The sequence below is a fragment of the Globicephala melas genome, chromosome X (assembly GCF_963455315.2).
Source record: "Globicephala melas chromosome X, mGloMel1.2, whole genome shotgun sequence".
NCBI lineage: Eukaryota > Metazoa > Chordata > Mammalia > Artiodactyla > Delphinidae > Globicephala > Globicephala melas.
In genome coordinates, this window is record NC_083335.1 from 55,761,283 (window position 1) to 55,787,215 (window position 25,933).

Genomic DNA, 25,933 nt, shown 5'->3' on the forward strand with positions numbered 1-25,933 from the left:
AGCATCTTGACTCTGTCACCATATCCTTTTTCCCTTCACTCTCTGTCCCTGGTCCATAGTTCTTTTTTCAGGCTGTTAACCCCTGTCTATATGTTCAAAGTTCCTGTACTTCACCTCCTCTTCTATTTATGTTGGGATGTTTAATGCTGTCTAATAATTACACTTGATAATAAGAGCCATCTGCCACTACTTTTCTTCAGCTTAAAATATTAAATTCAGGACAGTGCAGCCTTTTAAAAATAATTATTGCCCTACTTTATGAAATCTGTAACTTTAGAAATTTTCTGAGGTGAATTTACTTAAAACAAAGGCTACTGTAGTTATATTTCACTACTAGTTTGTTGAGTATATATAATACGTTAAAAAATTTTTCTCTCTGAGAGATGGGTAACAAGTGGATTAAAATTTTAAACAGATTAAAAATTGATCCTTGACCTTTGGAAAAGGTTTATCTTGACATCTGCAAAAATCCCCTGTATTCAAATATTGTATCATTTAACTTTCTCCATAAAATATAATTAGGAATTATTGAAAAACTTAAAGAACCACTTTCAGTCCTTAGTGAGAGTTTATATACTTTGTTATACATTCTTGTTTTTATTGTATTTCTAAATATAAAATATTCAGGTCGATTATTATAAAGTCCTTAGTTATATTGGGCTGAGTACTTTTCAAAAATACTTTTACATATAATCAAAATTTGACACAGCTAATGACCAACCTTCAAAAATCTGAAAGTAAGCAGAATGAAGTAATTTTGGGCCTGCTTTTTTAACAACAAAATGTAAAACTTTATTATTAATAAGTAATATGTGCCTTTTGATGTGATGAGAGGCAAAGCATGAATTTAGAAAGGTATAAATTTTATCAGAAAAGTAGAGGTTCAGAGTACCCAATTTAATTACAATTTCTTATCTGTATATTGTTTAGGAAAACAGTGATATTGTAAATGAATGCCCACTGTGGCAAGAGAAGATCCTTGAAAATGAAGAAGCTATTGCTCTTAGCAGGAAGGACAAAACCATTCAACATGTGGAAGTGTTTTGTTATGCCAGGTATGAAAATTATTTATTTACAATAAACTATGTTCATGACTTCTTATTCACATGTCTTCAGAAGAAGCCAGCAGTAAGAATTTATATGGCACTGGTTGCTACAAGTCTACTTGATATACTGGTTTGCATTTTTTAAAATGTAACATTAGTTTTGTTAGGTTTGTTCATTTGTATTATTTTTTAGATTCCACATATAAGCGATACCATGTAGTACTCGTCTTTATCTGACTTATTTTATTTAGCATAATACCCTCTAGGTCCATCAGTGTTGTCGCAATTAAACTTCAAAAACCAACAAACTCATAGAAAAAGAGATCAGATTTGTGGTTACCAGAGACGGGGGTGGGGGGTGGTGGTGGTGGTGGCAGGGTGCGGGGAGGATTGGATGAAGGCAGTCAAAAATTACAAACTTCCAGTTATAAGATAAATAAGTACTAGGGTTGTCATGTACAACATGATTAATATAATGAACACTGCTGTGTGTTATATACGCAAGTTGTTAAGAGTCAATCCTAAGAGTTCTCATCACAAGGAAAAATATTTTTTCTATTTCTTTAATTTTGTATCTGTATGAGATGATGAATGTTCACTAAACTTATTGTGATAATCACTTCATGATGTATGTAAATCAAATCATTATGCTGTATGCCTTAAACTTATACAGTGCCGTTATGTCAATTATATCACAATAAAACTTTTGTGGAAGAAAAACATAAAACTTTCAGTTGTGGAAGAAAAAAATAAAACTTTCAGTTTTCTCTGTTTAGATAATATATTAATGACTTATAATTTACTGAGCTCTTTTATTTTTACTTTTTATTAAAAAAAATTTTTTTGGCCGCACTGCGTGGTATGTGGGATCTTAGTTCCCAGACCAGGGATCGAACCCACACCCCTTGCAGTGGAAGCACGGAGTCTTAACCACTGGACCTCCAGGGAAGTCCCGTGAGCTCTTTTAAATACATTATCTTATTTGATCCTTACAATGGTCCTGTGCTAGGATAGAGCACATAGTATTAGATTTTTCACAGAGTCCTCAGTGGAGCTCAAAGAGTTTAATTTGCTGAAGGTCACATAGCTTGATAAATATCAAGGCCATACCTAAGCTAGATAGTGGTGGAGTCCAAGATTAAAGCCCAGGGTTTTTTAATCCTAATTCAGTGTTCTTCTAACTCTTAGATAACAGTCAGTGTAGCAAAATGGAAAATTATAATTTTGAATTAAAGAAATCAAATTGAGTGGCCATGACATCTGGGGGCATATTTTTGTAAATCAAGAGAGAAGTGGGGGGAAAGTAATGTTTTCAGTGTCTCCTTCTGAGTGAAAGAATTCATTGTTTTAAAACAATTGGAATAGTTTATTTTTTCAGATGACATGGTTGATGGGCTGAAAGGTAACAATCACATAGTTCAGTTCAACTGTTATGGAGTTATGGAGTTGAGGGTTTTAGAAATCAGACTGTCAAGCTCTTTAATAGTAATTAAAACTTAAAATCCAAGATACTAGAAATTTTTCAGGACGTGTACTGTCATCATACATATCCTTGCTGTGGTACAGTGGTAAGCGTGACCTGAGCCCGTGAAAAGTTGGGGAACCTGTGGTTGATTTCTTAACCTATATTCATATCTGTCAGGTGACTAGCATTTTCTGCCATTAATACGTAGTTAATTTTCTATGATTTTCTGCAAAAGGACAGCCTTTGAAATATCAGATACAGATTATAATTTGCATAATGCTAAATGACATTCAGTATGGAAAGGTATAACTCTCTGATATTGTTTAGACCCAGCGTAGACAGATCTAGAACAGAAGGTGATCTCAAGTGAAAATTCATACGCTTTAATGAAACCAGGAATAAATATTTGGTAACTTTCTTGTGTGTCCATGAATACTACTTGACTAGAATATAGTGACAGTCACACTCAGGCCCTTTGAGAGGTACTTTTGCTATTTCAAGGCCTTTGATTTCTCTATGCTTCATGACAATTAGTGTTTATGGTTTCTGGTGACTGAAATGACACATTTTGAGTGCAGAGGAAATCATCTCGTTTTTTATTTCTGATCTCTACAGTTTCATTTTTGGAACTTCTCAAAGTGATAAAAGATTGGTGGTGGAAGGTTTGTTTTAAAACAGAGAAGTAGGACTCTGCTGTATATTTTCATTGCCCATTAGAGGTTGGAACAAGAGGTGAACTGGGATAATGTTCTATATGTCTTCATTTACTTGGAAAGGGTAGCTAGTTATTAATGCCATAGTAAGCAGGATGAGCCCTGAGAGCATCCAGTGGGGGAATGTACAGAAAATCTACCTGTCTATAATAAGTGCTACAAACATGAGTAAACAGGAATAACAGTACCTTTCTTAGCCCCAGCCAGACTATGGCATCCTTAACCTTTTGGATCATGACCACAAACTTGGCATTATATGAAAAGGGCTAGGGCCAAAATACCTGTCACAGAGATTTACTTTATATGAGAATTCATCACCCAGGACCCACTGGCTTAAATCAGAATCCTTGTTGAATACATATTTCTGACAACCCTATTTTCTGGTTTTCCTACTATAGTAGTTTAAAGCGACAAATAGGAAAGGGGTGTCTGCTGGAGGCAGGCACACTGAGAACCACACTGAGACCAGGGTTATACTCCTGCCTTTATGATTCAACTTACTGTATGATACTGAGCAAAAGATGTCCTCTTGGACTAGGTCATCTCAGAAGTCCCTATGGGCTCCAACATGCTGCTGTTTCATGTGTTAGTTGATAGAGTAACAGAGGAAAAGTAGACAGAATCAGCAAGCTGAGAGCAGGCTTTGGGCCATTTAGTGTAGGGGCAAATGGCTTTGAATCAGGATCCCTCAAAGACATCACTGTATTATAGCACAGTATAACAATTGATGATCATAATTCTATCCCGATGTCTTCAGGAAAAAGTTAAATTATGTTCTCTCTACTCCACTTGAAAAGGTGGGGGTATTTGAAATACACTTTAGAAAGATGAATATTAAAACTGATTAGAGGGCTTCCCTGGTGGCACAGTGGTTAAGAATCCACCTGCCAATGCAGGGGATGCAGTTTCGAGCCCTGGTCTGGGAAGATCCCACATGCTGCAGAGCAACTAAGCCCATGCGCCACAACTACTGAGCCAGTGCTCTAGAGCCACAACTGCTGAGCCCACGTGCCACAACTACTGAAGCCCATGCACCTAGAGCCTGTGCTCAGCAACAAAGAGAAGCCACCTCAATGAGAAGCTCGCGCACAGCATCGAAGTGTAGCCCCCGCTGGCCGCAACTAGAGAAAGTCGGTGCACAGCAACAAAGACCCAACACAGCCAAAAAAACCCAAAAAAACAAAACTGATTAAAATAAAAATTTTATCATTTTAAAAGATTACTTTTGGTGCTCTTAGAAAATTCCCTCATTTTCTCCCTAAGAAAGGATATCACTATGTAGTAGATCCTCAACGTTCTTGTGGGATACATCACAAAATTCCTTGTGAATCCCCTTTTGTAAATATGTAATGAAGAATATGGTGCAGGTTCCTGGCTTTTTGTTGTTATTGCTGTTTACATATGTGTTATTGATGTTACTGTTACATTTTGTGGATATAGTGTGTGTGTGTGTGTGTGTCTGTGTTTCATTCTGTACAGTTTTAACACATATGTGGGTTCATGTAACCATCACCACAGAGAACAGATCAGTTCCATCACCACAGGGATCCCTCCTGTTGCCATTTTATAGCCACACTTCATCTCCTTCCCCAAAGTCCTAACTCCTGGCAACCACTAATCTGTTTTCCAACTCTATAATTTTGTCATTTTTGAGGACATTATGTAAATGGAACTGTACAGTATGTAACCTTTTGCCACTGGCTTTTTTCGCTCAGCATAGTTACCCAGAGATTCATCTAGGTTGTTGCTTGCATCAGTATTTTGTCCCTTTTTATTGCTGAGTAGTATTCCATGGTAGCAATGTACCACAGTTTATTTAGTCATTCATCCACTGAAGAACATCTGGGCTGTTTCCATTTTGTCTGTTACAAATAAGAATGCTATAAATGTTGGTTTACAGGATTTTGTGTGAACATAAATTTTTATTTTTCTGGGATAAATGCCCAAGTGTACAATTCCTGGGTCATATGTATGTTTAGTTTTAGAAGAAACTGACTTTTCCAGAGAAGCTGTACCATTTTACATTCCCACCAGGCATGTGTGAGTGATTCAGTTTCTCCGTATCCTCACCATCATTTGGTGGTGTAACTTTTTTAGTTTAGCCAATCTTATAGGTGTGTAGTAGTGATATCTCATTGTGGTTTTAATTTGCATTTCCCTGATGGCTGATTTTGAATATCTTTTCATGTGCTTATTTGCCACCCATATGTCCTTTTTGGTGAAATATCTGTTCATGTCTTTTGCTCATTTTTTAATTGGATGGACTTTTCTTTTCCTGTGGAGATTTAAGAGTTCTTTATATATTCTAAATGTATCCCTTGTTAGATATGTGGTTTACAAGTTTTAATTTTTGTATAAGGTGTGAGGTTTAGGTCAATGTTCATTTTTTTTAACCTATGGATATCCAGTTGCTTCAGTACTATTTGTTGAAAAGGCTGTTTTTCCTCCATTGAGTTACTTTTGCATCTTTGTCAAAAATCAACTGACTGTACTTGGATGGTCTGTTTCTGGATTCTGTTTTCTGTTCCATTGATGTCTATGTCTTTTCCCACACCAGTATCACACTGTTTTGATTACTGCAGCTATACAGTTGGACTTAACATCAGTTTGAATGATTTCCCCCAATTTATTCTTCTTTACCAAGATTGTTTTAGCTGTTCTACAGTTTGTGCCTTTCCATATAAATGTTTTAATAAGCCTGTCCATGTCTAGAAAACATTGCTGGAATTTTGATAGGAATTGCACTAAAGTTACAGATCAACCTGGGGTGAATTGATGTCTTTATTATTTTGAGTCTTCCAATCCATTGACAAGGTAGGCCTCTCCATTTAGGGAGGTCATCTTTGATTTCTTTCTACAGGATTGTGTAATTTTCAGCATACCAGTTCTGTACATGTTTTGTTAATTGTATACCTAAGTATTTAATTTTCTTTGGAGCCAGTGCAATTGTAAGTGGTATTATTGCTTTTTTAATTTTGGTTTTCACTTGTTCATTATTCATATCTAGAAATATAATTGGTTTTTATGCATTCATCTTTTATCCTGAAATCTTGCTGAACGTGCTTATTCTAGGAATTTTTTGGTAAATTCCTTGGGATTTTTGCATAGGAAGTCATGTTTTCTGCAAAGAGGAACAGTTTTACGTCTTCGTTTCTATTGACTTTTTTTTTTAGTCTATTTTCTATTGAGAGTCATGTGTTTTCTGTCCATAGCCACATACTGCAAGTTAATTGTATTTTCTACTTATCCTTAGGCTCACTTAATGAGCATTTTTTTCATAAAGGAAGTTATTATCACTTCCTGAGGACTTTGTAATTATACACTAATGCTGGGCAATCATTTAGGTTCTCTCACTTGCTAATTATCTTGATCTTGTACACTACTCTCTCAGCATATGCAAGTCAAATCCACAATCTGACCAAATGACAAATTACCAAAAACCGTACACTTTAATGGTCATTCATGCCAAGAGTTTATTTAGTTGCATCAGGCATATAGAGAGAAGTCAAACCTCAATCCCTGGTAAATTATGCATATAGAATATTGTTTTAAATATTGATATTTTGGTAAATTTCCAAAATATCATGTAAAGATAGCTTTATAATGATATGAATGCTGAAATATTATGACTTGTCTTCCCATCTTAGACCAGATGAGTTAGCTTATAGAGTTGACGTTTATTAGGCCAAAATCTATGGCTTGATTCTTGTAGATGTCACTTGATATTTCATCAAGGAAGAATAGTGTCTATCTCTTGGCCACAAACAATATTATAGTCATAACCAGTAGCCTTTTGATTTTTAATCTTTGATTACAAGGAGGACAGGGCAAGGATTCAAGTAGATCAGTGCAAACCCATCACCACTGCTTGGAAAATACCTCAAACTACATGGCAAGTCAGTAACACCATATTCTAATGTAAACATATAGGATAGCACATTATTTTTTTTTATGATTGTTGACTTTACTTATTTTCAAAAATAATTCTTAAGTGTTCAATCTAAAGGTTTTAGTGATCTTTTGAACATTAAAGTTAGTATTTTTTGGTTATTGCATAGTTAGGCTAAATATTAAAATAGAAATTGTAGGGATTAGTCTCTTTTCATAACTTAAGTCCAGTTAACACAAATTCTATAAAAAACTACCCAGATTGTTTTGTTTTATCAGTGCTTTGTTACCCTGAATGCTGCTTGTAATAGGTGAGTTAATCTCTAGTTTGGGCCAGAAATACTTTTGCTATACATAGATTATCTTTCTTTGAAACAAATTTTGTGATTATACAGTTGACTTATAGAAGGGAAGAATAAAAGAACTATAGCATTTATTGGATATTATCTTTGTGGTAGCTGCTATAACTTGCTTCCTTACATATTTTATTTCATTCAGTTTCATTTAATCTGTGCTATGACCAGGGAGAGCCAGAGATAGGAGAGCCAGGATTTGAGCCCACATCTATCTAACTCAAAAGTTTGTGCTGTTTCCATTGTGTCACATTGTATTTCAGGAATCAGATAAATACATGTATGCGTATCAAGGAAGCCATTCCACCAAGTGAATAAAGTATTTCCTTTGTGAAGACTAGCACCTAAAGAAGTACATTTACTTCTTTAATTTACTAGAGTAGTGTTTAGAATTGTAAAGTAATTATACCTATATTGGGGAATGAAAGTGCCTAACTCCCAATGTTCGGAAGATAAGGGATGAATCCAGTAACCTTTAGTTGTTGTGACTGTAGTTTGTACGCCACAAGATACAGTAGTTTAGGTGAGGGGATAAAAGCAGCTGCTATTTCTGGTTTTAAATATCCAACAGAAGATGAAAAGGCACAGTACATTAATCCACGCAAACCCAAACAGTTCTTAGGTAAAAGATGATTGCCTATTAATTGCATGATGTCATGTAGTTTCTTTAGTGAGAAGAGATTTTTATCTTTCTAAAATATTGGCAAGAACTTGTACCTTTTCTGTCCTTTCTTTTTTTGCATAATACTGAACATTGTTTCCCCTGTTCTGGCGTGATAATGTTAAAACAGGATGAAAACTTGCTTCTTAGATTTATAGACGAACCAGCTCTTTCATGGATTGATACTAAAATAAAGACATTGTAATACTCATCTAAAATTCTGTTTATTTACTTTAGGTTCTAAAACTTTAATTAAAAAATTTTATAAGTAACATGAGCCTTTTAAGCAAAAACGTAATAATACCAATAAGAAAGAAATACAAAATTTAAAAAAAATGAAAAATCACCTATAAGTTTTATAATTTAGAGGAAGCTATAATTTACCACTGTGTACAAGTAAGTTTGTTTTAGGCTATAAGTGACACAGTGCCCAACTAAAAGTGGATGGGTAGGTGGGAGGGTAGGCAGGTGGGTGGGTTGGTTGGTCCTGTTGCAGAATTCACTAATTGAGAATCTTAATCACATCAGAGTTGGGGTAGGTCCCCAGCACTTCTCTTAGCTTCCTGTCCAGAGTTACAAGATAGTTGCCACGATTCTGAACAGGTTTTCACACAGCAGAAATCTCAACGTGAAATGAAGGGGGAGAGATTTTCTTCTAACATGTGTATGCTTTTTTTTGTTTGTTTGTTACTATTATACTAGGGAGTCTTTACCAAAGCCCCCAGCAGATTCTCCCTTGTCTCATTGGCTAAAACTAGATAACCAGCTCACTCTTAAATCAGTCACTAACAAAGGGCAGTAAAATTACCATAATTGGTTTTAATCAGTCATGATCCATCCCCTAGTCCTGGGTATCTTCTGCCTGATATTGGAACAAAATTGCAGCTCTTGTGGCAGGGAGGAAGACAGTAATCGTTGTTGAGTAGGCAACCAATAGTACCTGCTGTACACCACCTTATGCTATTTTGTTCTTGGAGAAATGTGACAAGAGGTTGATACTTCAGCTATATTCTACTGTACGTGTTAACATTTTAAGTTGGTAACAAATAAGGAAATATATCTACCAATATATTATATTGCAGCAATTCAAAATCGACTACAGTGGTTTTTTTATATTGCTGTTTTCTGGAACAACAACTTTTTGATAGTCTGATTCTTATGAGTAACCATTAAACATTTATTTGCAGGAATAAACAGCTGGGTAGCAGTGTAACGTGTACTGTGCAAATCAAAAGTGAATGGCCTTAGCACAAAGTGCATACATCAAAGTAAAAGAATACAATTTCTGCAACAAGCTATACTGTGGGGAAAAAAGGTGCAAATGACTGAAAAATAAATAGTGAACACCTGTGCTGAATAAATTAACCAGCTGGTTGGCAATTTTTCATTTGACTTATCTAAAAGGGTGACTGTTACAAGGCATTAATAAGACATTCACTTTGAGGTGTTCCCTTGTTACTACCATTAATTGATAAGCAATACTAGATAATATCAGAATTTATACCCCTAAATTCTCAGAGTTATATGTAGATTGTGGCAAGCGGTAAAAAGTGCATTCAACTAAGCAGTTATTCAGCAGTTGCAATTAGGTAAAATTATCTCAAAAATACTGTTACACTGTATTGTAAATATCCTTTGAAATTCAGATAAGCAATATGTGACATTAGATTTCATCTGTCAATTTATTTTCATATTGAAAAATTTTATAAGAACTAATGATGCAGATTTTTCCCCTTTGTATGTTAAAATCATAGTAGTGTTTTAGAACTCAAAGTTTCCCTTGAGAGCTTATAATTCAGCCACATTCATTTACAAATGGCAAATGTGTTTTTATACTTTTCAAACTTTAAAATTAATAAAATTGAGTTATTATTCTGAGGTGTTCTCCAAAGTTTGAATTATTTTTTTAAGAAAAAAAAATTTTTTTTAATCACAGTATAAAGTTTTAAATTTGAGGGACGATAAGTCCTTTTTGATGAACAGAATTTTGCTTGCTGAGGAATTAAGTGGAATTTGGGGAGTTTTCTGGTGTCGTTATAACTTCTAGTTAGGTATTAAATTCAATGTTGGCAGAACTCCAAAAAATATTTTAGTTGTCGTTAATGGAAAGTAAGGAAACTATAGTGTTTCTATTGCATGTGTTTTCCATAGTGCTAGGAATTTCACCAGATTATGATGTTGAGAATAGTAAAACTTAATAGCTTATGCATGTAAAACAAATTCACAAAGAATAACTCCTTTCCTTAAACTTATACCCTTAATTAAGTATTTGGACTTATATTTTCCAGATTGTCCAGTACTGGTTAATGCATTTCATTCACTCTAGAAAGCTCTCTTTTTCAGAATATAATAGAGAGCCACTGACCAGATAGTAGCTGTGCTCAATTTTCGTGGTGTCATCATCATGCTCTGTAATAAGAGAAATTGCCATATTCTGTCTTACCTGTAAAGTATAATTAATTATCCTGCCATTTCTTAGTTTAATCTTTAGATGTGGAACTTTTTGCTGAAAGTTGTCACCTTAGATCCCTCATGGAACACACTTTGGTTTACTGGTTTTCAAACTAATGAAAGTGAATACAAAGCATGAACAATTCTGTAGAAAATATACAAATCACATTTCATATTATTGCTCTTCATTTTTAATGTTGCTTAATGGCAGTGGTGCTCTTACGTGGTTATGTGGCCAGAGAGCTTTCAACATGTGATTACAAACCTAAGAACACATCTTTTGAGTTGCCTGTTGACCTGTGGGAAATTTAACAATAGCTTAGGTTTGATTAATATCTCATGTTTGATTAACCTTCTGGAGTTTATGAAAAATACTCTTCATATATGTTAGCTCATTAATCTTACAAAACCCTCATGAAAGTTAAGGCAGATGAATGATCTCCCATTTCATAGATGGGGAATCTGAAAGGTTAATAAATACATTCAGGACTAGAATTTTCCCACTACCATTTCCTAGATCTGAAAATGGTTTTGACATTAATGATTTCATCCTTTTTTCATTATATTTAATTGAAATTACTAGATTATAACAGTAACCATGGTATTTTATTTCTTAACATTTAAAATAAGTTATTCTTTCCTTGTAACCTTTCTTATTGTAGTGTTTTTTTGTGTTAATTTCAAAGAGGCACTTTTTGTTCACTGCCCACAAACTTTTTTTTAATTATTTTTTTTATTTTTAATTTTTTTAAAACTCTATTGGAGTATAATTGCTTTACAATGGTATGTTAGTTTCTGAGTGAATCAGTTATACACATACATATGTCCCCATATCTCTTTCCTCTTGTGTCTCCTTCCCTCCCACCCTCCGTATCCCACCCCTCTAGGTGGTCACAAAGCACCGAGCTGATCTCCCTTTGCTATGCGGCTGCTTCCCACTACCTATCTATTTTACGTTTGGTAGTGTATATATGTCCATGCCACTCTCTCACTTTGTCCCAGCTTACCCTTCCCCATCCCTGTATCCTCAAGTGCATTCTCTAGTAGGTCTGTGTCTTAATTCCTGTCTTACCCCTAAGGTTCTTCATGACCATTTTTTTTTTTACATTCCATATATATGTGTTAGCATACGGTATTTATTTTTCTCTTTCTGACTTACTTCTGTCTGTATGACAGACTCTAGGTCCATCCACCTCACTACAAGTAACTCAATTTCGTTTCTTTTTATGGCTGAGTAATATTCCATTCTATATATGTGCCACATCTTCTTTATGCATTCATCTGTTGATGGACACTTAGGTTGCTTCCATGTCCTGGCTATTGTAAATAGGGCTGCAGTGAAGATTTTGGTACATGACTCTTTGAATTATGGTTTTCTCAGGGTATCTACCTACTAGTGGGATTGCTGGATCATATGGTAAATCTATTTTTAGTTTTTTAAGGAACCTCCATACTGTTCTCCATAGTGGCTGTATCTCTTTACATTCCCAACAACAGTGTGAGAAGGTTCCCTTTTCTCCACACCCTCTCCAGCAATTATTGTTTGTAGATTTTTTGATGATGGCCATTCTGACTGGTGTGAGATGATATCTCATTGTAGTTTTGATTTGCATTTCTCTAATGATTAATGATCCTGAGCATTCTTTCATGTGTTTGTTGGCAATCTGCATATCTTCTTTGGAGAAATGTCTATTTACGTCTTGAGTCCATTTTTGGATTGGGTTGTTTGTTTTTTTTCACACACACACACTACATTTTATTTTTACAAGAGATAAATAAACTGACACCAAGCATTGTAAATGGATGACCACAACAAAAGCAACAATGATTGAAATTACCAAACACAAAACACACTCATACTATGTCATAATATTGACATTCAGTCCAGTAGTCCTCCACTGGAACAGCTCCTTTACTTTGCAGTGAAAATTGATTTGTATATTTTTTGCCTCTGAGTCCTTGTGGGACTTTTATTTTTTAATTCAAACAGAAAGTCACAAAAATTATAATCATCCTCATCAGTTCACTCAGTCCCATGTAATTAATATTTTTTTTCATCTTGATCTTTTGTTAGCACTTTTATGAATTCATCAGTTTTCCATTAGAGTTCTGAAAATGCTTATTCATTCAGTTCAGCAGTATAGTCAGTTACCAGAAACCTGTACTTGTCAGAGTCTTTTCCATGAATTCCTTGAAGATGAAACCCTTTTATAGGAACATTTTTGCAAAAGCATCACAGTACACCCAGAACTGTCTGTAAATGACAAAAGACTTAAAAATGACCACGGTTAAAGATTTGATGAAAGTTCATAATAATGCAATTGACAAGGAAATTTAGTTATTTCAGAGATACACATTTTAAAGTAATAACTAGAATTATGACTTATCATACCAAAACATATAAGATTTCTAGAAATTTCATGTAATGTCTGAAACATTTAAATTAACATATTTCCATACAAATAACCCAAAGAAAGTTTAGTATTAGTTGTTTTTTGTTTGTTTGTTTGTTTATACTGCAGGTTATTAGTTATCATTTTTATACACATCAGTGTATATATGTCAATCCCAATCACCCAATTCATCACACCACCATCCCCACCCCACTGCGGTTTTCCCCCCTTGGTGTCCATACCTTTGTTCTCTACATCTGTGTCTCAACTTCTACCCTGAAAACCAGTTCATCTGTACCATTTTTCTAGGTTCCACATGTATGCGTTAATATATGATATTTGTTTTTCTCTTTCTGACTTACTTCACTCTTATGACAGTCTGTAGATCCATCCATGTCTCAACAAATGACTCAATTTTGTTCCTTTTTATGGCTGAGTAATATTCCATTGTGTATATGTACCACAACTTCATTATCCATTCATCTGTCGATGGGCATTTAGGTTGCTTCCATGACCTGGCTATTGTAAATAGTGCTGTAATGAACATTGGGGTGCATGTGTCTTTTGGAATTATGGTTTTCTCTGGGTATATGCCCAGTAGTGGGATTGCTGGATCATATGGTAATTCTATTTTTAGTTTTCTAGAAATGTCCATACTGTTCTCCGTAGTGGTTGTATCAATTTACATTCCAACCAACAGTGCAAGAGGGTTCCCTTTTCTCCACACCCTCTCCAGCATTTGTTGTTTGTAGATTTTCTGATGATGCCCATTCTAACTGGTGTGAGGTGATACCTCATTGTAGTTTTGATTTGCATTTCTCTAGTAATTAGTGATGTTGAACAGCTTTTCATGTGCTTCTTGGCCATCTGTATGTCTTCTTTGGAGAAATGTCTATGTAGGTCTTCTGCCCATTTTTGGATTCGGTTGTTTGTTTCTTTAATATTGAGCTGCATGAGCTGCTTGTAAATTTTGGAGATTAATCCTTGGTTACTTGCTTCAGTTGCAAATATTTTCTCCCATTCTGAGGGTTGTCTTTTCGTCTTGTTTATGGTTTCCTTTGCTGTGCAAAAGCTTTTAAGTTTCATTCGGTCCCATTTATTTATTTTTGTTTTTATTTCCATTTCCCTAGGAGGTGGGTAAAAAGGATCTTGCTGTGATTTATGTCATAAAGTGTTCTGCCTATGTTTTCCTTTAAGAGTTTGATAGTGTCTGGCCTTACATTTAGGTCTATAATCCATTTTGAGTTTATCTCTGTGTATAGCGTCAGGAAGTGTTCTAATTTCATTCTTTTACATGTAGCTGTCCAGTTTTCCAAGCACTACTTACTGAAGAGGCTGTCTTTTCTCCAATGTGTATTCTTGCCTCCTTTATCAAAGATAAGGTGACCATAGGTGCGTAGGTTATCTCTGGGCTTTCTATCCTGTTCCATTGATCTATATTTCTGTTCTTGTGCCAGTACCATACTTACTGTCTTGATTACTGGAGCTTTGTAGTATAGTCTGAAGTCAGGGAACCTGATTTCTCCAGCTCCATTTTTCTTTCTCAATATTGCTTTGGATCTTTGGGGTCTTTTGTGTTTCCATACAAATTGTGAAATTTTTTGTTCTAGTTCTGTGAAAAATGCCAGTAGTAGTTTGATAGGGATTGCATTGAATCTGTAGATTGCTTTGGGTAGTATAATCATTTACACCATGTTGATTCTTCGAATTCAAGAACATGGTATATCTCTCCATCTATTTGTATCATATTTAATTTCTTTCATCAGTGTCTTATAATTTTCTGCATACAAGTCTTTTGTCTCCTTAGGTAGGTTTATTCCTAGATATTTTATTCTTTTTGTTGCAGTGGTAAATGGGAGCATTTTCTTAATTTCACTTTCAGATTTTTAATCATTAGTGTATAAGAATGTCAGAGATTTCTGTGCATTAATTTTGTATCCTGCTATTTTACCAAATTCATTGATTAGTAGTTTTCTGGTAGCATCTTTAGGATTCTCTTTGTATAGTATCATGTCATCTGCGAACAGTGACAGCTTTACTTTTTCTTTTTCAATTTGGATTCCTTTTATCTCCTTTGCTTCTCTGATTGCTGCTGCTAAAACTTCCAAAACTATGTTGAGTAATAGTGGTGAGAGTGGGCAACCTTGTCTTGTTCCTGATCTTAGTGGAAATGCTTTCAGTTTTTCACCATTGAGGATGATGTTGGCTGTGGGCTTGTCATATATGGCCTTTATTATGTTGAGGAAAGTTCCCTCTATGCCTACTTTCTGCAGGGTTTTTTATCATAAATGGGTGTTGAATTTTTTCAAAAGCTTACTCTACATCTATTGAGATGATCATGTGGTTTTTCTCTTTCAATTTGTTAATATGGTGTATCACATTGATTGATTTGCGTATATTGAAGAATCATTGCATTCCTGGGATAAACCCCACTTCATCATGGTGTATGATCCTTTTAATGTGCTGTTGGATTCTGTTTGCTAGTATTTTGTTGAGGATTTTTGCATTTATGTTCATCAGTGATATTGGCCTGTAGTTTTCTTTCTTTATGACATCTTACTGGTTTTGGTATCAGGGTGATGGTGGCCTCATAGAATGAGTTTGGGAGCATTCCTCACTGTGCTATATTTTGGAAGAGTTTGAGAAGGATAGGTGTTAGTTGTTCTGTAAATGTTTGATACAAGTCGCCTGTGAAGCCATCTGGTCCTGGGCTTTTGTATATTGGAAGATTTTTAATCACAGTTTCAATTTCAGTGTTTGTGATTGGTCTGTTCATATTTTCTGTTTCTTCCTGGTTCACTCTCGGAAGGTTGTGCATTTCTAAGAATTTGTCCATTTCTTCCAGGTTGGCCATTTGATTGGCATATAGTTGCTTGTAGTAATTTCTCATGATCGTTTGTATTTCTCTAGTGTCAGTTGTTACTTCTCCTTTTTCATTTCTAATTCTGTTGATTTGAGTCTTGTTCCTTTTTTCCTTGATGAGTCTGGCTAATGGTTTATCAAGTTTGTTTATGTTCTCAAAGGAGTAGCTTTTAGTTTTATTAATCTTTGCTACCGTTTCCTTCATTTCATTCTCATTTATTTCTGATCTGATCTTTATGATTTCTTTCTTTCTGCTAACTTTGGGATTTTTTGTTCTTCGTTCTCTAATTGCTTAAGTGTAAGTTTAGGTTGTTTATTTGAGATGTTTCCTGTTTCATAAGGTAGGATTGTATTGCTATGAACTTCCCTCTTAGAGCTGCTTTTGCTGCATCCCATAAGTTTTTGGTCCTTGTGTTTTCTTTGTCATTTGTTTATAGGTATTTTTTGATTTCCTCTTTGAATTCTTCAGTGATCACTTGGTTATTAAGTAGTGTATTGTTTATCCTCGATGTGTTTGTATTTTTTACAGTTTTTTTCCTGTAATTGATATCTTGCCTCATAGCATTGTGGTTGGAAAAGATACTTCATACAATTTCAAGTTTCTTAAATTTATCAAGGCTTGATTTTTGACCTAAGATATGATCTATCCTGGAGAATGTTCCATGAGCACTTGAGAAAAATGTGTTTTCTGTTGTTTCCGGATGGAATGTTCTGTAAATATCAATTAAGTCCATCTTGTTTAATGTATCATTTAAAGCTTGTGTTTCCTTATTTATTTTCATTTTGGATGATCTGTCCAGTGGTGAAAGTGGGGTGTTAAATCCCCTACTTTGATTGTGTTACTGTCGATTTCCCCTTTTATGGCTGTTAGTATTTGCCTTATGTATTGAGGTGCTCCTATGTTGGGTGCAGAAATATTTACAATTGTTATATCTTCTTCTTGGATTGAACCCTTGATCATTCTGTAGTGTCCTTCTTTGTCTCTTGTAATAATCTTTGTTTTAAAGTCTATTTTGTCTGATATGAGAATTGCTACTCCAGCTTTCTTTTGATTTCCATTTACATGGAATATCTTTTTCCAGCCCCTCATTTTCAGTCTGTAGGTGTCCCTAGGTCTGAAGTGGGTCTCTTGTAGACAGCATATATACGGGTCTTGTTTTTGTATCCATTCAGCCAGTCTATGTCTTTTGGTTGGAGCATTTAATCCATTTACATTTAAGGTAATTATTGATATGTATGTTCCTATTTCCATTTTCTTAATTGTTTTGGGTTTGTTATTGTCGGTCTTTTTCTTGTGTTTCCTGCCTAGAGAAGTTCCTTTAGCATTTGTTGTAAAGCTGGTTTGGTAGTGCTGAATTCTCCTGGCTTTTGCTTGTCTGTAAAGGTTTTAATTTCTCTGTCAAATCTGAATGAGATCCTTGCTGGGTAGAGTAATCTTGATTGTAGGTTTTTCTCCTTCATCACTTTAAATATGTCCTGCCACTCCCTTCTGGCTTGTAGGGTTTCTGCTGAGAGATCAGCTGTTAACCTTATGGGGATTCCCTTGTGTGTTATCTGTTGTTTTTCCCTTGCTGCTTTTAATATTTTTTCTTTATATTTAATTTTTGATAGTTTGATTAAATTGTGTCTTGGTGTGTTTCTCCTTGGATTTATCCTGTATGGGATTCTCTGTGCTTCCTGGACTTGATTAACTATTTCTTTTCCCATATCAGGGAAGTTTTCAACTATAATCTCTTCAAATATTTTCTCAGTCCATTTCTTTTTCTCTTCTTCTTCTGGGACCCCTATAATTTGAATGTTGGTGCGTTTAATGTTGTCCCGGCGGTCTCTGAGACTGTCCTCAATTGTTTTCATTCTTTTTTCTTTATTCTGCTCTGCAGTAGTTATTTCCACTCTTTTATCTTCCAAGTCACTTTTCTGTTCTTATGCCTTAGTTATTCTGCTATTGATCCCTTCTAGAGAATTTTTAATTTCATTTATTGTGTTGTTCATCACTGTTTCTTTGCTATTTAGTTCTTCTAGTTCCTTGTTAAACGTTTCTTGTATTTTTTCTATTCTATTTCCAAGATTTTGGATCATCTTTACTATCATTATTCTGAATTCTTTTACAGGTAGACTGCCTATTTCCTCTTCATTTGTTAGGTCTGGTGGGTTTTTTTCTTGCTCCTTCATCTGCTGTGTTTTCTTCTGTCTTCTTATTTTGCTTTTCTTCCTGTGTTTGGGGTCTCCTTTTCACCGGCTTCAGGTTCATGGTTCCCGTTGTTTTTGGTGTGTGTCCCCAGTGGCTAAGGTTGGTTCAGTGGGTTGTGTAGGCTTCCTGGTGGAAGGGACTGGTGCCTGTGTTCTACTGGAGGAAGCTGGATCTTGTCTTTCTGGTGGGCAGGTCCACATCTGGTGGTGTGTTTTGGGGTGTCTGTGGCCTTGTTATGTTTTTATGCAGCCTCTCTGCTAATGGATGGGGTTGTGTTTCTGTCTTGCTAGTTGTTTGGCATAGGGTGTTCAGCACGGGAACTTGCTGGTCATTGAGTGGAGCTGGCTTGGTGTTGAGATGGAGGTCTCTGGGAGATTTTCTCCGTTTGATATTACGTGGAGCTGGGAGGTCTCTTGTGGACCAGTGTCCTGAACTTGGCCCTCACACCTCAGAGGCACAGCCCTGACGCCTGACTGGAGCACCAAGAGTCTGTCATCCACACAGCTCAGAATAAAAGGGAGGAAAAAAAAAGAAAGAAGAAGATAAAATAAAGTACAATAAAATATAATAAAGTCATTAAAATAAAAAAAATAATTAGTAAAAAAAAGCATTTTTAAGTAATTAAAAAAGGGAAGACAGGCTATATAGACACAGATCACACACAGAAGCAAACAGATACACACTCACAAGAAGAGAAAAAGGGAAAAATTTATATATATCGTTGCTCCCAAAGTCCACTTCCTCAATTTTGGATGATTCGTTGTCTATTCAGGTTTTCTACACATGCAGGGTACATCAGGTTGATTGTGGAGATTTAATCCGCTGTTCCTGAGGCTGCTGAGAGAAATTTCCGTTTCTCTTCTTTGTTCATACAGCTCCCAGGGGTTCAGCTTTGGATTTGGCCCCGCCTCTGCGTGTAGGTTGCCTGAGGGTGTCTGTTCTTCGCTCAGACAGGACCGGGTTAAAGGAGCAGCTGATTCTGGGGCTCTGGCTCATTCAGGCCGGGGGGACGGAGGGGTACGGTGTGCGGGGCGAGCCTGTGGCGGCAGAAGCTGGCATGACGTTGCACCAGCCTGAGGTGCGTCGTGTGTTCTCCCAGGGAAGTTGTCCCTGGATCACTGGACCCTGGCAGTGGCGGGTTGCACAGGCTCCCGGGAGGAGAGGTGGGGATAGTGACCTGTGCGTGCACACAGGCTTCTTGGTGGCTGCAGCAGCAGCCTTCTCGTCTCATGCCCATCTCTGGGATCTGCGCTGATAGCAGCAGCTTGTGCCCGTCTCTGGAGCTCCTTTAAGAGGCGCTCTTAATACCCTGTCCTTGTGCACTAGGAAACAAAGAGGCAAGAAAAAGTCTCTTGCCTCTTCAGCAGCTCCAGACTTTTTCCCGGACTCCCTCCCGGCTAGCTGTGGCCTGGTAGATCCCTTCAGGCTGTGTTCACGCAGCCAGCCCCAGTCCTCTCCCTGGGATCCGACCTCCAACCTCCGAAGCCCGAGCCTCATCTCCCAGCCCGAGCCCGCCCCGGCAGGTGAGCAGACAAGCCTCTTGGGCTGGTGAGTGCTGTTTGGCACCGATCCTCTGTGGGGGAATCTCTCGACTTTGCCCTCCGCAGCCCTGTTGCTGCACTCTCTTCCGTGGCTCCGAAGCTTCCGCCCTCTGCCACCCGCAGTCTCTGCCCGCGAAGGGGCTTCCTAGTATGTGGAAACCTTTCCTCCTTCACGGCTCCCTCCCACTGGTGCAGGTCCCGTCCCTATTCTTTTGTCTCTGTTTTTTCTTTTTTCTTTTGCCCTACCTAGGTACATGGGGAGTTTCTTGCCTTTTGGGAGGTCTGAGGTCTTCTGCCAGCGTTCAGTAGGTGTTCTGTAGGAGTTGTTCCACATATAGATGTAGTTCTGATGTATTTGTGGGTAGGAAGGTGATCTCCATGTCTTACTCTTCTGCCATCTTGAAGCTCCTCCCCACAAACTTTTGAATGTAAAGTTTATTGTTTTTTACTGTCCTAGTTTTATGTGTTTTCTATAATACAAATATTTGTTTCATATTTAAATATGTATATTTATAAATATGTATTTATAATTTTTATATAAATGTATATTTATACTTCCATCTTTTGCTTGTATAAACCATTTATTCATCACGTATTTATTAAATACCACATCTATAGAGCAGTGCAGTAAGTGTTGTGAGGTGCACTCAAGACAAGATGTTAGGGTCTTCCCTCAAGGAGAATAAAGTCTAGCTGAAGATAAAGTATATATGGGACAGCCAAAAGGCTATTAACAAGGAACTGATAAATAAATGCAAGGTAAACTGCATGTGTGTACTATGGGGCATGGAGTAACAGAATGATGAGTGTGGTTGGGTTAAGGAAGACTTCCTGGAAGTGAAATTTAAACTTTTTCTTAAAATGTGTCAATTGGTGAAGTATGTGGTTATGTTTGGGGATGAGGGAATTGTGATATTACAGGAAGTGGGAAGAATAGCCCAGAAGAAGCAATTAACATGGGCCAAATCATGGAGATTTGAGTTGATAAATTAGGAGTTAGAGATGCCATTTCAGAAAGTAGGAGAGATGAGACAAAGAAGATAGTTGATAAAGAAGGTGATTTGGTTTAGAGACTGGAAGAGGAAGATTTTGTGGAGTAGGGTTGAGATTCAATATGAGAAAGAACTGCTGTTAGTTCTTGAGCAATCAGTTAGCAGATGTTTACTTCCCACAGCCTGTCATGTACAAGGCATTTTTAGTGTTGAGCAGTAGGGCAACTCAGTGAAAACATAGGTTCTGTGGAGGATAAAACATCATGGAGAGATACATGATGCAGGCACAGCGAACGGGAGCCTGTTGTGTCAATCAAGGCAATAATGGACTGAGAATGTTCACTCTAGTAGTAACTTTGGAAGTGGCGCTTCCAGGAAAGTAATAGACACTAACAATAAAACAAAGTACAGCAGGAAAGAATTCAGAAAGATACCACATTGTGATAAGCCAACTTACACTTTCACAGCAGTTTTTTTCTAGCTCTGTCACACTACAGTAATAATCTTTGAATAATAATCTTTGCTCAACAGTAATTACCACTGTTGAGCATTTACTGTGTGCCAGGCACTGTGTCAGGTTCTTTGCATGTGATACTTCATTTAATCTCCAAAACAACCTTGTGAGGTAGGTGGTATTATCCCTATGTTATAGATGGATAATTTAGGTCAGAGAGGATAAACAACTTGTCTACATTCACAGAATTATCTAGTCCTAGGGTGAGGCTTTGAACCTCGATCTTTTTATTCTGAGGGATGTACTTGTAAGCACTGTGTTGATTTGTTTCTAAAATGCAGTTCCCCTGTCTGCCTTAAATTCTCAAAAATATACATGTGATTAACATACACACTACTATATATAAAATAGGTAATCAACAAGGACCTACTGTATAGCACAGGGAACTCAATATTCTGTAATAACCTATATGGGAAAAAAATCTGAAAAAGAATGGATATATGTATATATATAACTGAATCACTTTGCTGTATACCTGAAACTTATGCAATATTGTAAATCAACTATACCCCAATATAAAATAAAAATTAAATAAAAAAATAAGAATCTGCTTTTCACCAAAAAAAAAAATACACACACACACACATGGCATGGCCTGCTAAACCCTGAAATCTTTATGTATATTTTTCAGATCTTAAGTATGTTTCATATCGTATTGAAACCTTAACAGATGAATGTTTAATGTGTGTGTCTCACATAAAGCAATGCATCCAAGATAAATGAGGTAAAGAAATAAAAATTGCCATTGAAAGTTAAAATAATAAAAAAAGGTAGCCAAGTATAATTATCAAAAGCCTGGTGTGGATTATTATTATAATTTCTCATTAGTCAGGATTTGCATGAAGATGTCGAAGAAGCTGGTGCACTGCAGAAAAATCACGCTTCTGTGACATCTGCAAACTCCACAGAAGCTGCAGATTCTGCCTGCCTGCCTACAGAAGATCAGTCATTAAGTACTGCAAGCTGTGAAATACCCACAGAACACACTCCAAGCAGTGATCCAGAGGGTGCCCTAGAAGTAAATGATTTTGAAGCGACAGGGGAGAAAGAAAACCATTGTGATGATAAATCTTCTATGCCCTCAACTTCAGAAAAGGAAACAAGTGAAAATGTGCCTATGGCCGAAGAAACTGCAGAGCAACCAAAGAAAAATAGGATTACTTACTCGCAAATTATTAAAGAAGGCAGGAGATTTAATATTGATTTGGTGTCAAAGGTAAGTACCAGTTTTACCCATCTTTTCATAGAACAATACTAAATTTTAATTGATTGAAAATAGCATCCGGGTCCATAAACCCACTTTTAATAATTTTATTCTCTGAAATGTAGAACATTTACTTTATAAAGAGATAGTATCTGAAGTTTATAGCTCCATTAAAATATTCTTTAAACATAGTTAAAAACACATTAAGAATGCTCAGTACTATATCAAGGATACTTCTGTATTGGAACACGTTTTCCACCCTAATATTCTCCTCCTACTGCATGGGCACTATGAATTCTACCAAGAAAAAAGTCTAATGAACCTAATTACAGATCCATGTTATTTATAGTCAGTCTATTAAATGAACTTTTGTTTAGCCCTTATTTATATAGTAACTATTTTAACATCTATATGATGATGAACATTTTGAAAAAAACAATGCATTTTTGAAAATTATCGGTTCAGGTGTGAGGACTTTGGAGGATAATTTAATAGTAGTGGGGGCAGGGAGATTGGTAAGAATGCTATTTACTTCAGTTATTTTTCTATCCTTACCTCTAATGTTAGGTCAGTATGACTTCAGAAGAGGTTCCTGAGTCTTAGGAGGATATAGTGTTGTACTGGGTTTATGGGAAGCAAGGCTAATTTAGTGCAAAAGCATAGAAAACCAGTAACATAAAAGGTAATGGCCTTAAAGGGTTACAGTATAGGGCTGGGTGAAAGTAGAAAGAAACAGACCAAATACCGTAAGTTGAGGGCAAACGAGAAATTGAAAAGAAGTAGGAGAGGGTGGTGAATAACATCAGACTTGCCTCAAAACTAGGCTTTTCTATTTAATGTGCTCTCCTGAAGTTCCAGGTTATAAAGAGAGGGAGTAATGCTCCTCACATTTTGCTGATCCAATCACACATCCTCATACTGCTGATATCTTTGAACCTGATGCCTGAAAATATGAATATCTTTTTACTACTCATAGTTTCTTTCTGACATAGCTCTCTGTGCCTGATTCTGCCTTGGTCTGAGTTGGCTACTGCCTTGGTCCTACCTAATATTTCTGTACCATCTATTCCACCTACTTTGATCCTGCCATCCTTTGAAATCTAGCATTCTTTCCATGTTACCTTGGCTATTAATTCCTGGGTGGAAGTTAAATCATAGCTTACTAATAGTCTTCCTATTCTCATGAGCAGGAAAGAATTTTAAAAAAACAATAAATAAGACAAAACACTGAAGTAGTCAAGTAACAAATAGGTTTTGTTCTGAAATTTTCATTTTGAATTAGTTACTTGGAATTTGAAATGCTTAACTGAAAGAAACGGTGAATGGTGGTTAAGAATCAAGACTACTTCATAAAAGTCTCTAACTTTGATGTTAGCTGAAATATAGTATAAATCTTGCAAAGGGAAATGGTAAAAGAAGTGCTGTTAGAATTTTTGGAATTATTGTAGGAAATGATTCAGTTGTATAAGAAAATGCATGCTGGTTGTGGTGCAGGGGGAGATAGTTTAATTAGATGCTGAGATATTTGAGGAGACTCTGGAGGAGATTTCTGGGTATTTTCACAAGTTTGAACAGTTAATAATAGTGGTTCTCTTAGGGTAAATTAAAAACAAACACGTTAAGGCAGTTGTATTTTGTCCTGCATAGGTTTCATGGGTTCACATGTTTAAAAAATAACTAATAATGATTTACTGTACTCATCCTACAAAAGCAGGGATAGCTAAAGAATGTATAACCATAGCAATACAAGAGGTTTATTATCATTTTTAAAAAGTGAGTCATTTAATGAACATTTATTGAGTACTTACTGTGTGGAAAGCAGTATATTCCATGACATTGGGTCAATCAGTTACTCCTAGGAAATTCCATCTGTTGTAATAATTGCAGTTATTGCATCTGAGTGTAGGGTGATTGAAAAATATCTGTCTGAAGCCCTACCTCTTTCCTAAAGTCCAATTTGATATCGCCAAACTATTTGACATTTCTACATGCATTCCATTTCAGAGTCATCATGATAAAACTGACAAGTATTGTGGTGCTTTACAGTTTACAAAACTCATCCCTATATACAGCCTTTTAAAAAGAAATCTTATAGCTCAGGGTAGGTTAGTTAAATAAAATATAGTACTTTACTGCTTATGCTTATAGAGAAGATGATCAAAGATGAAGTTCTTACAAATAAAACTCATTTCAAAGAAAGTCCATACCCTTAATAATTATGAAACCAACATGCCAAGTGAAGCAAGAGTTGTTAATTATTTAATTTAGTTGCCATTATTATAATCAAATTGAAGTATTCTTTAGCCTCTCACTGTGAAATTGCTATGGTAGGTCACTTACATAATGATGGAAAAGAAGCTTAGGTTTAAATATGGTACATAATCATTTCTAAGCTTCAGACAAAAGGTTATGTAGTTTTTATTGAAATGTGTTTTCACTCTTCAGTGGTATCTTAAATGCTTTATTTTTAAAGCTGGAATTAAATCTTAAGGTTTATTAGATCTTAAAATACATTCTGTGTTTGATATATTAATATTTGTGAAATTATTATGATACTGAGGGATCACTGAATCTTGAGTATTTGTGTTTTTAAACAAATAAGGTATTTGAAGTAACTTTTATTATAATTATAGAATTAAGACTTGGCAATATATTCTTAAAAGCATGAGCTATATCAGTTGTGTAGTTTATTAGGCTGAAGGTAATGAAGTAACATGCCATATTTAGTCAGGATAATTGATTTTTAAAAAAGTAGTGTCAATTTTGTTTCTTATGCACAATGTTAGACTGATATAATAGTTTTAAAAAATTTACCTAACTGATACTGATTTACAGAACGACTGTACTGAACCTCTTGCGTACTCAAACTAATGGTTTTTTGTTTTATTTTGGTTTGGGTTTTTTTGGCTGGTTATGCTCTGTATAGGTTTTTTTTTTTTTTTAACATCTTTACTGGAATATAATTGCTTTACAATGTTGTGTTAGTTTCTGCTGTATAACAAAGTGAATCAGCTATATGTATACATATATCCCCATATGCCTTCCCTTTTGTGTCTCCCTCCCACCCTCCCTATCCCACCCCTCTAGGTGGTCACAGAGCACAGAGCTGATCTCCCTGTGCTATGTAGCTGCTTCCCACTAGGTATCTGTTTTACATTTGGTAGTGTATATGTCATTGCTACTCTGTCACTTTGTCCGAGCTTACCCTTTCCCCTCCCTGTGTCCTCAAGTCCATTTTCTATGTCTGCATATTTGTTCCTGTCCTGTCCCTAGGTTCATCATAACGATTGTTTTTCTTTTTTTTTTCTTTTTTTTTTTTTACATTCCATATATATGTGTGAGCATACGGTATTTATTTTTCTCTCTCTTGACTTAACTTCACTCTGTATGACAGACTCTAGGTCCATCCACCTCACTACAAATAACTCAATTTCTTTCTTTTTATGGCTGAATAATATTCCATTGTATATATGTGCCACATCTTCTTTATCCATTCATCTGTCGATGGACACCTAGGTTGCTTCCATGTCCTAGCTATTGTAAATAGTGCTTCAATGAATATTGTGGTACATGACTGTTTTTGAATTATGATTTTCACAGGGTATATACCCAGTAGTGGGATTGCTGGGTCATATAGTAGTTCTATTTTAAGTTTTTAA

General features: G+C 35.9%; 1 protein-coding gene across 1 annotated transcript in view; it reads left to right on the plus strand.

Moving 5' to 3' along the window:
• The window catches only part of CHM (CHM Rab escort protein), a 198,384-nt gene that overhangs the window by 56,101 nt on the left and 116,350 nt on the right, over positions 1–25,933 (plus strand). The window contains exons 4-5 of the mRNA XM_030849074.2: positions 931–1,055; positions 21,899–22,286. Of these exons, the coding sequence (XP_030704934.1) occupies positions 931–1,055; positions 21,899–22,286 (513 nt within the window). The remainder of the gene's footprint in view (positions 1–930; positions 1,056–21,898; positions 22,287–25,933) is intronic.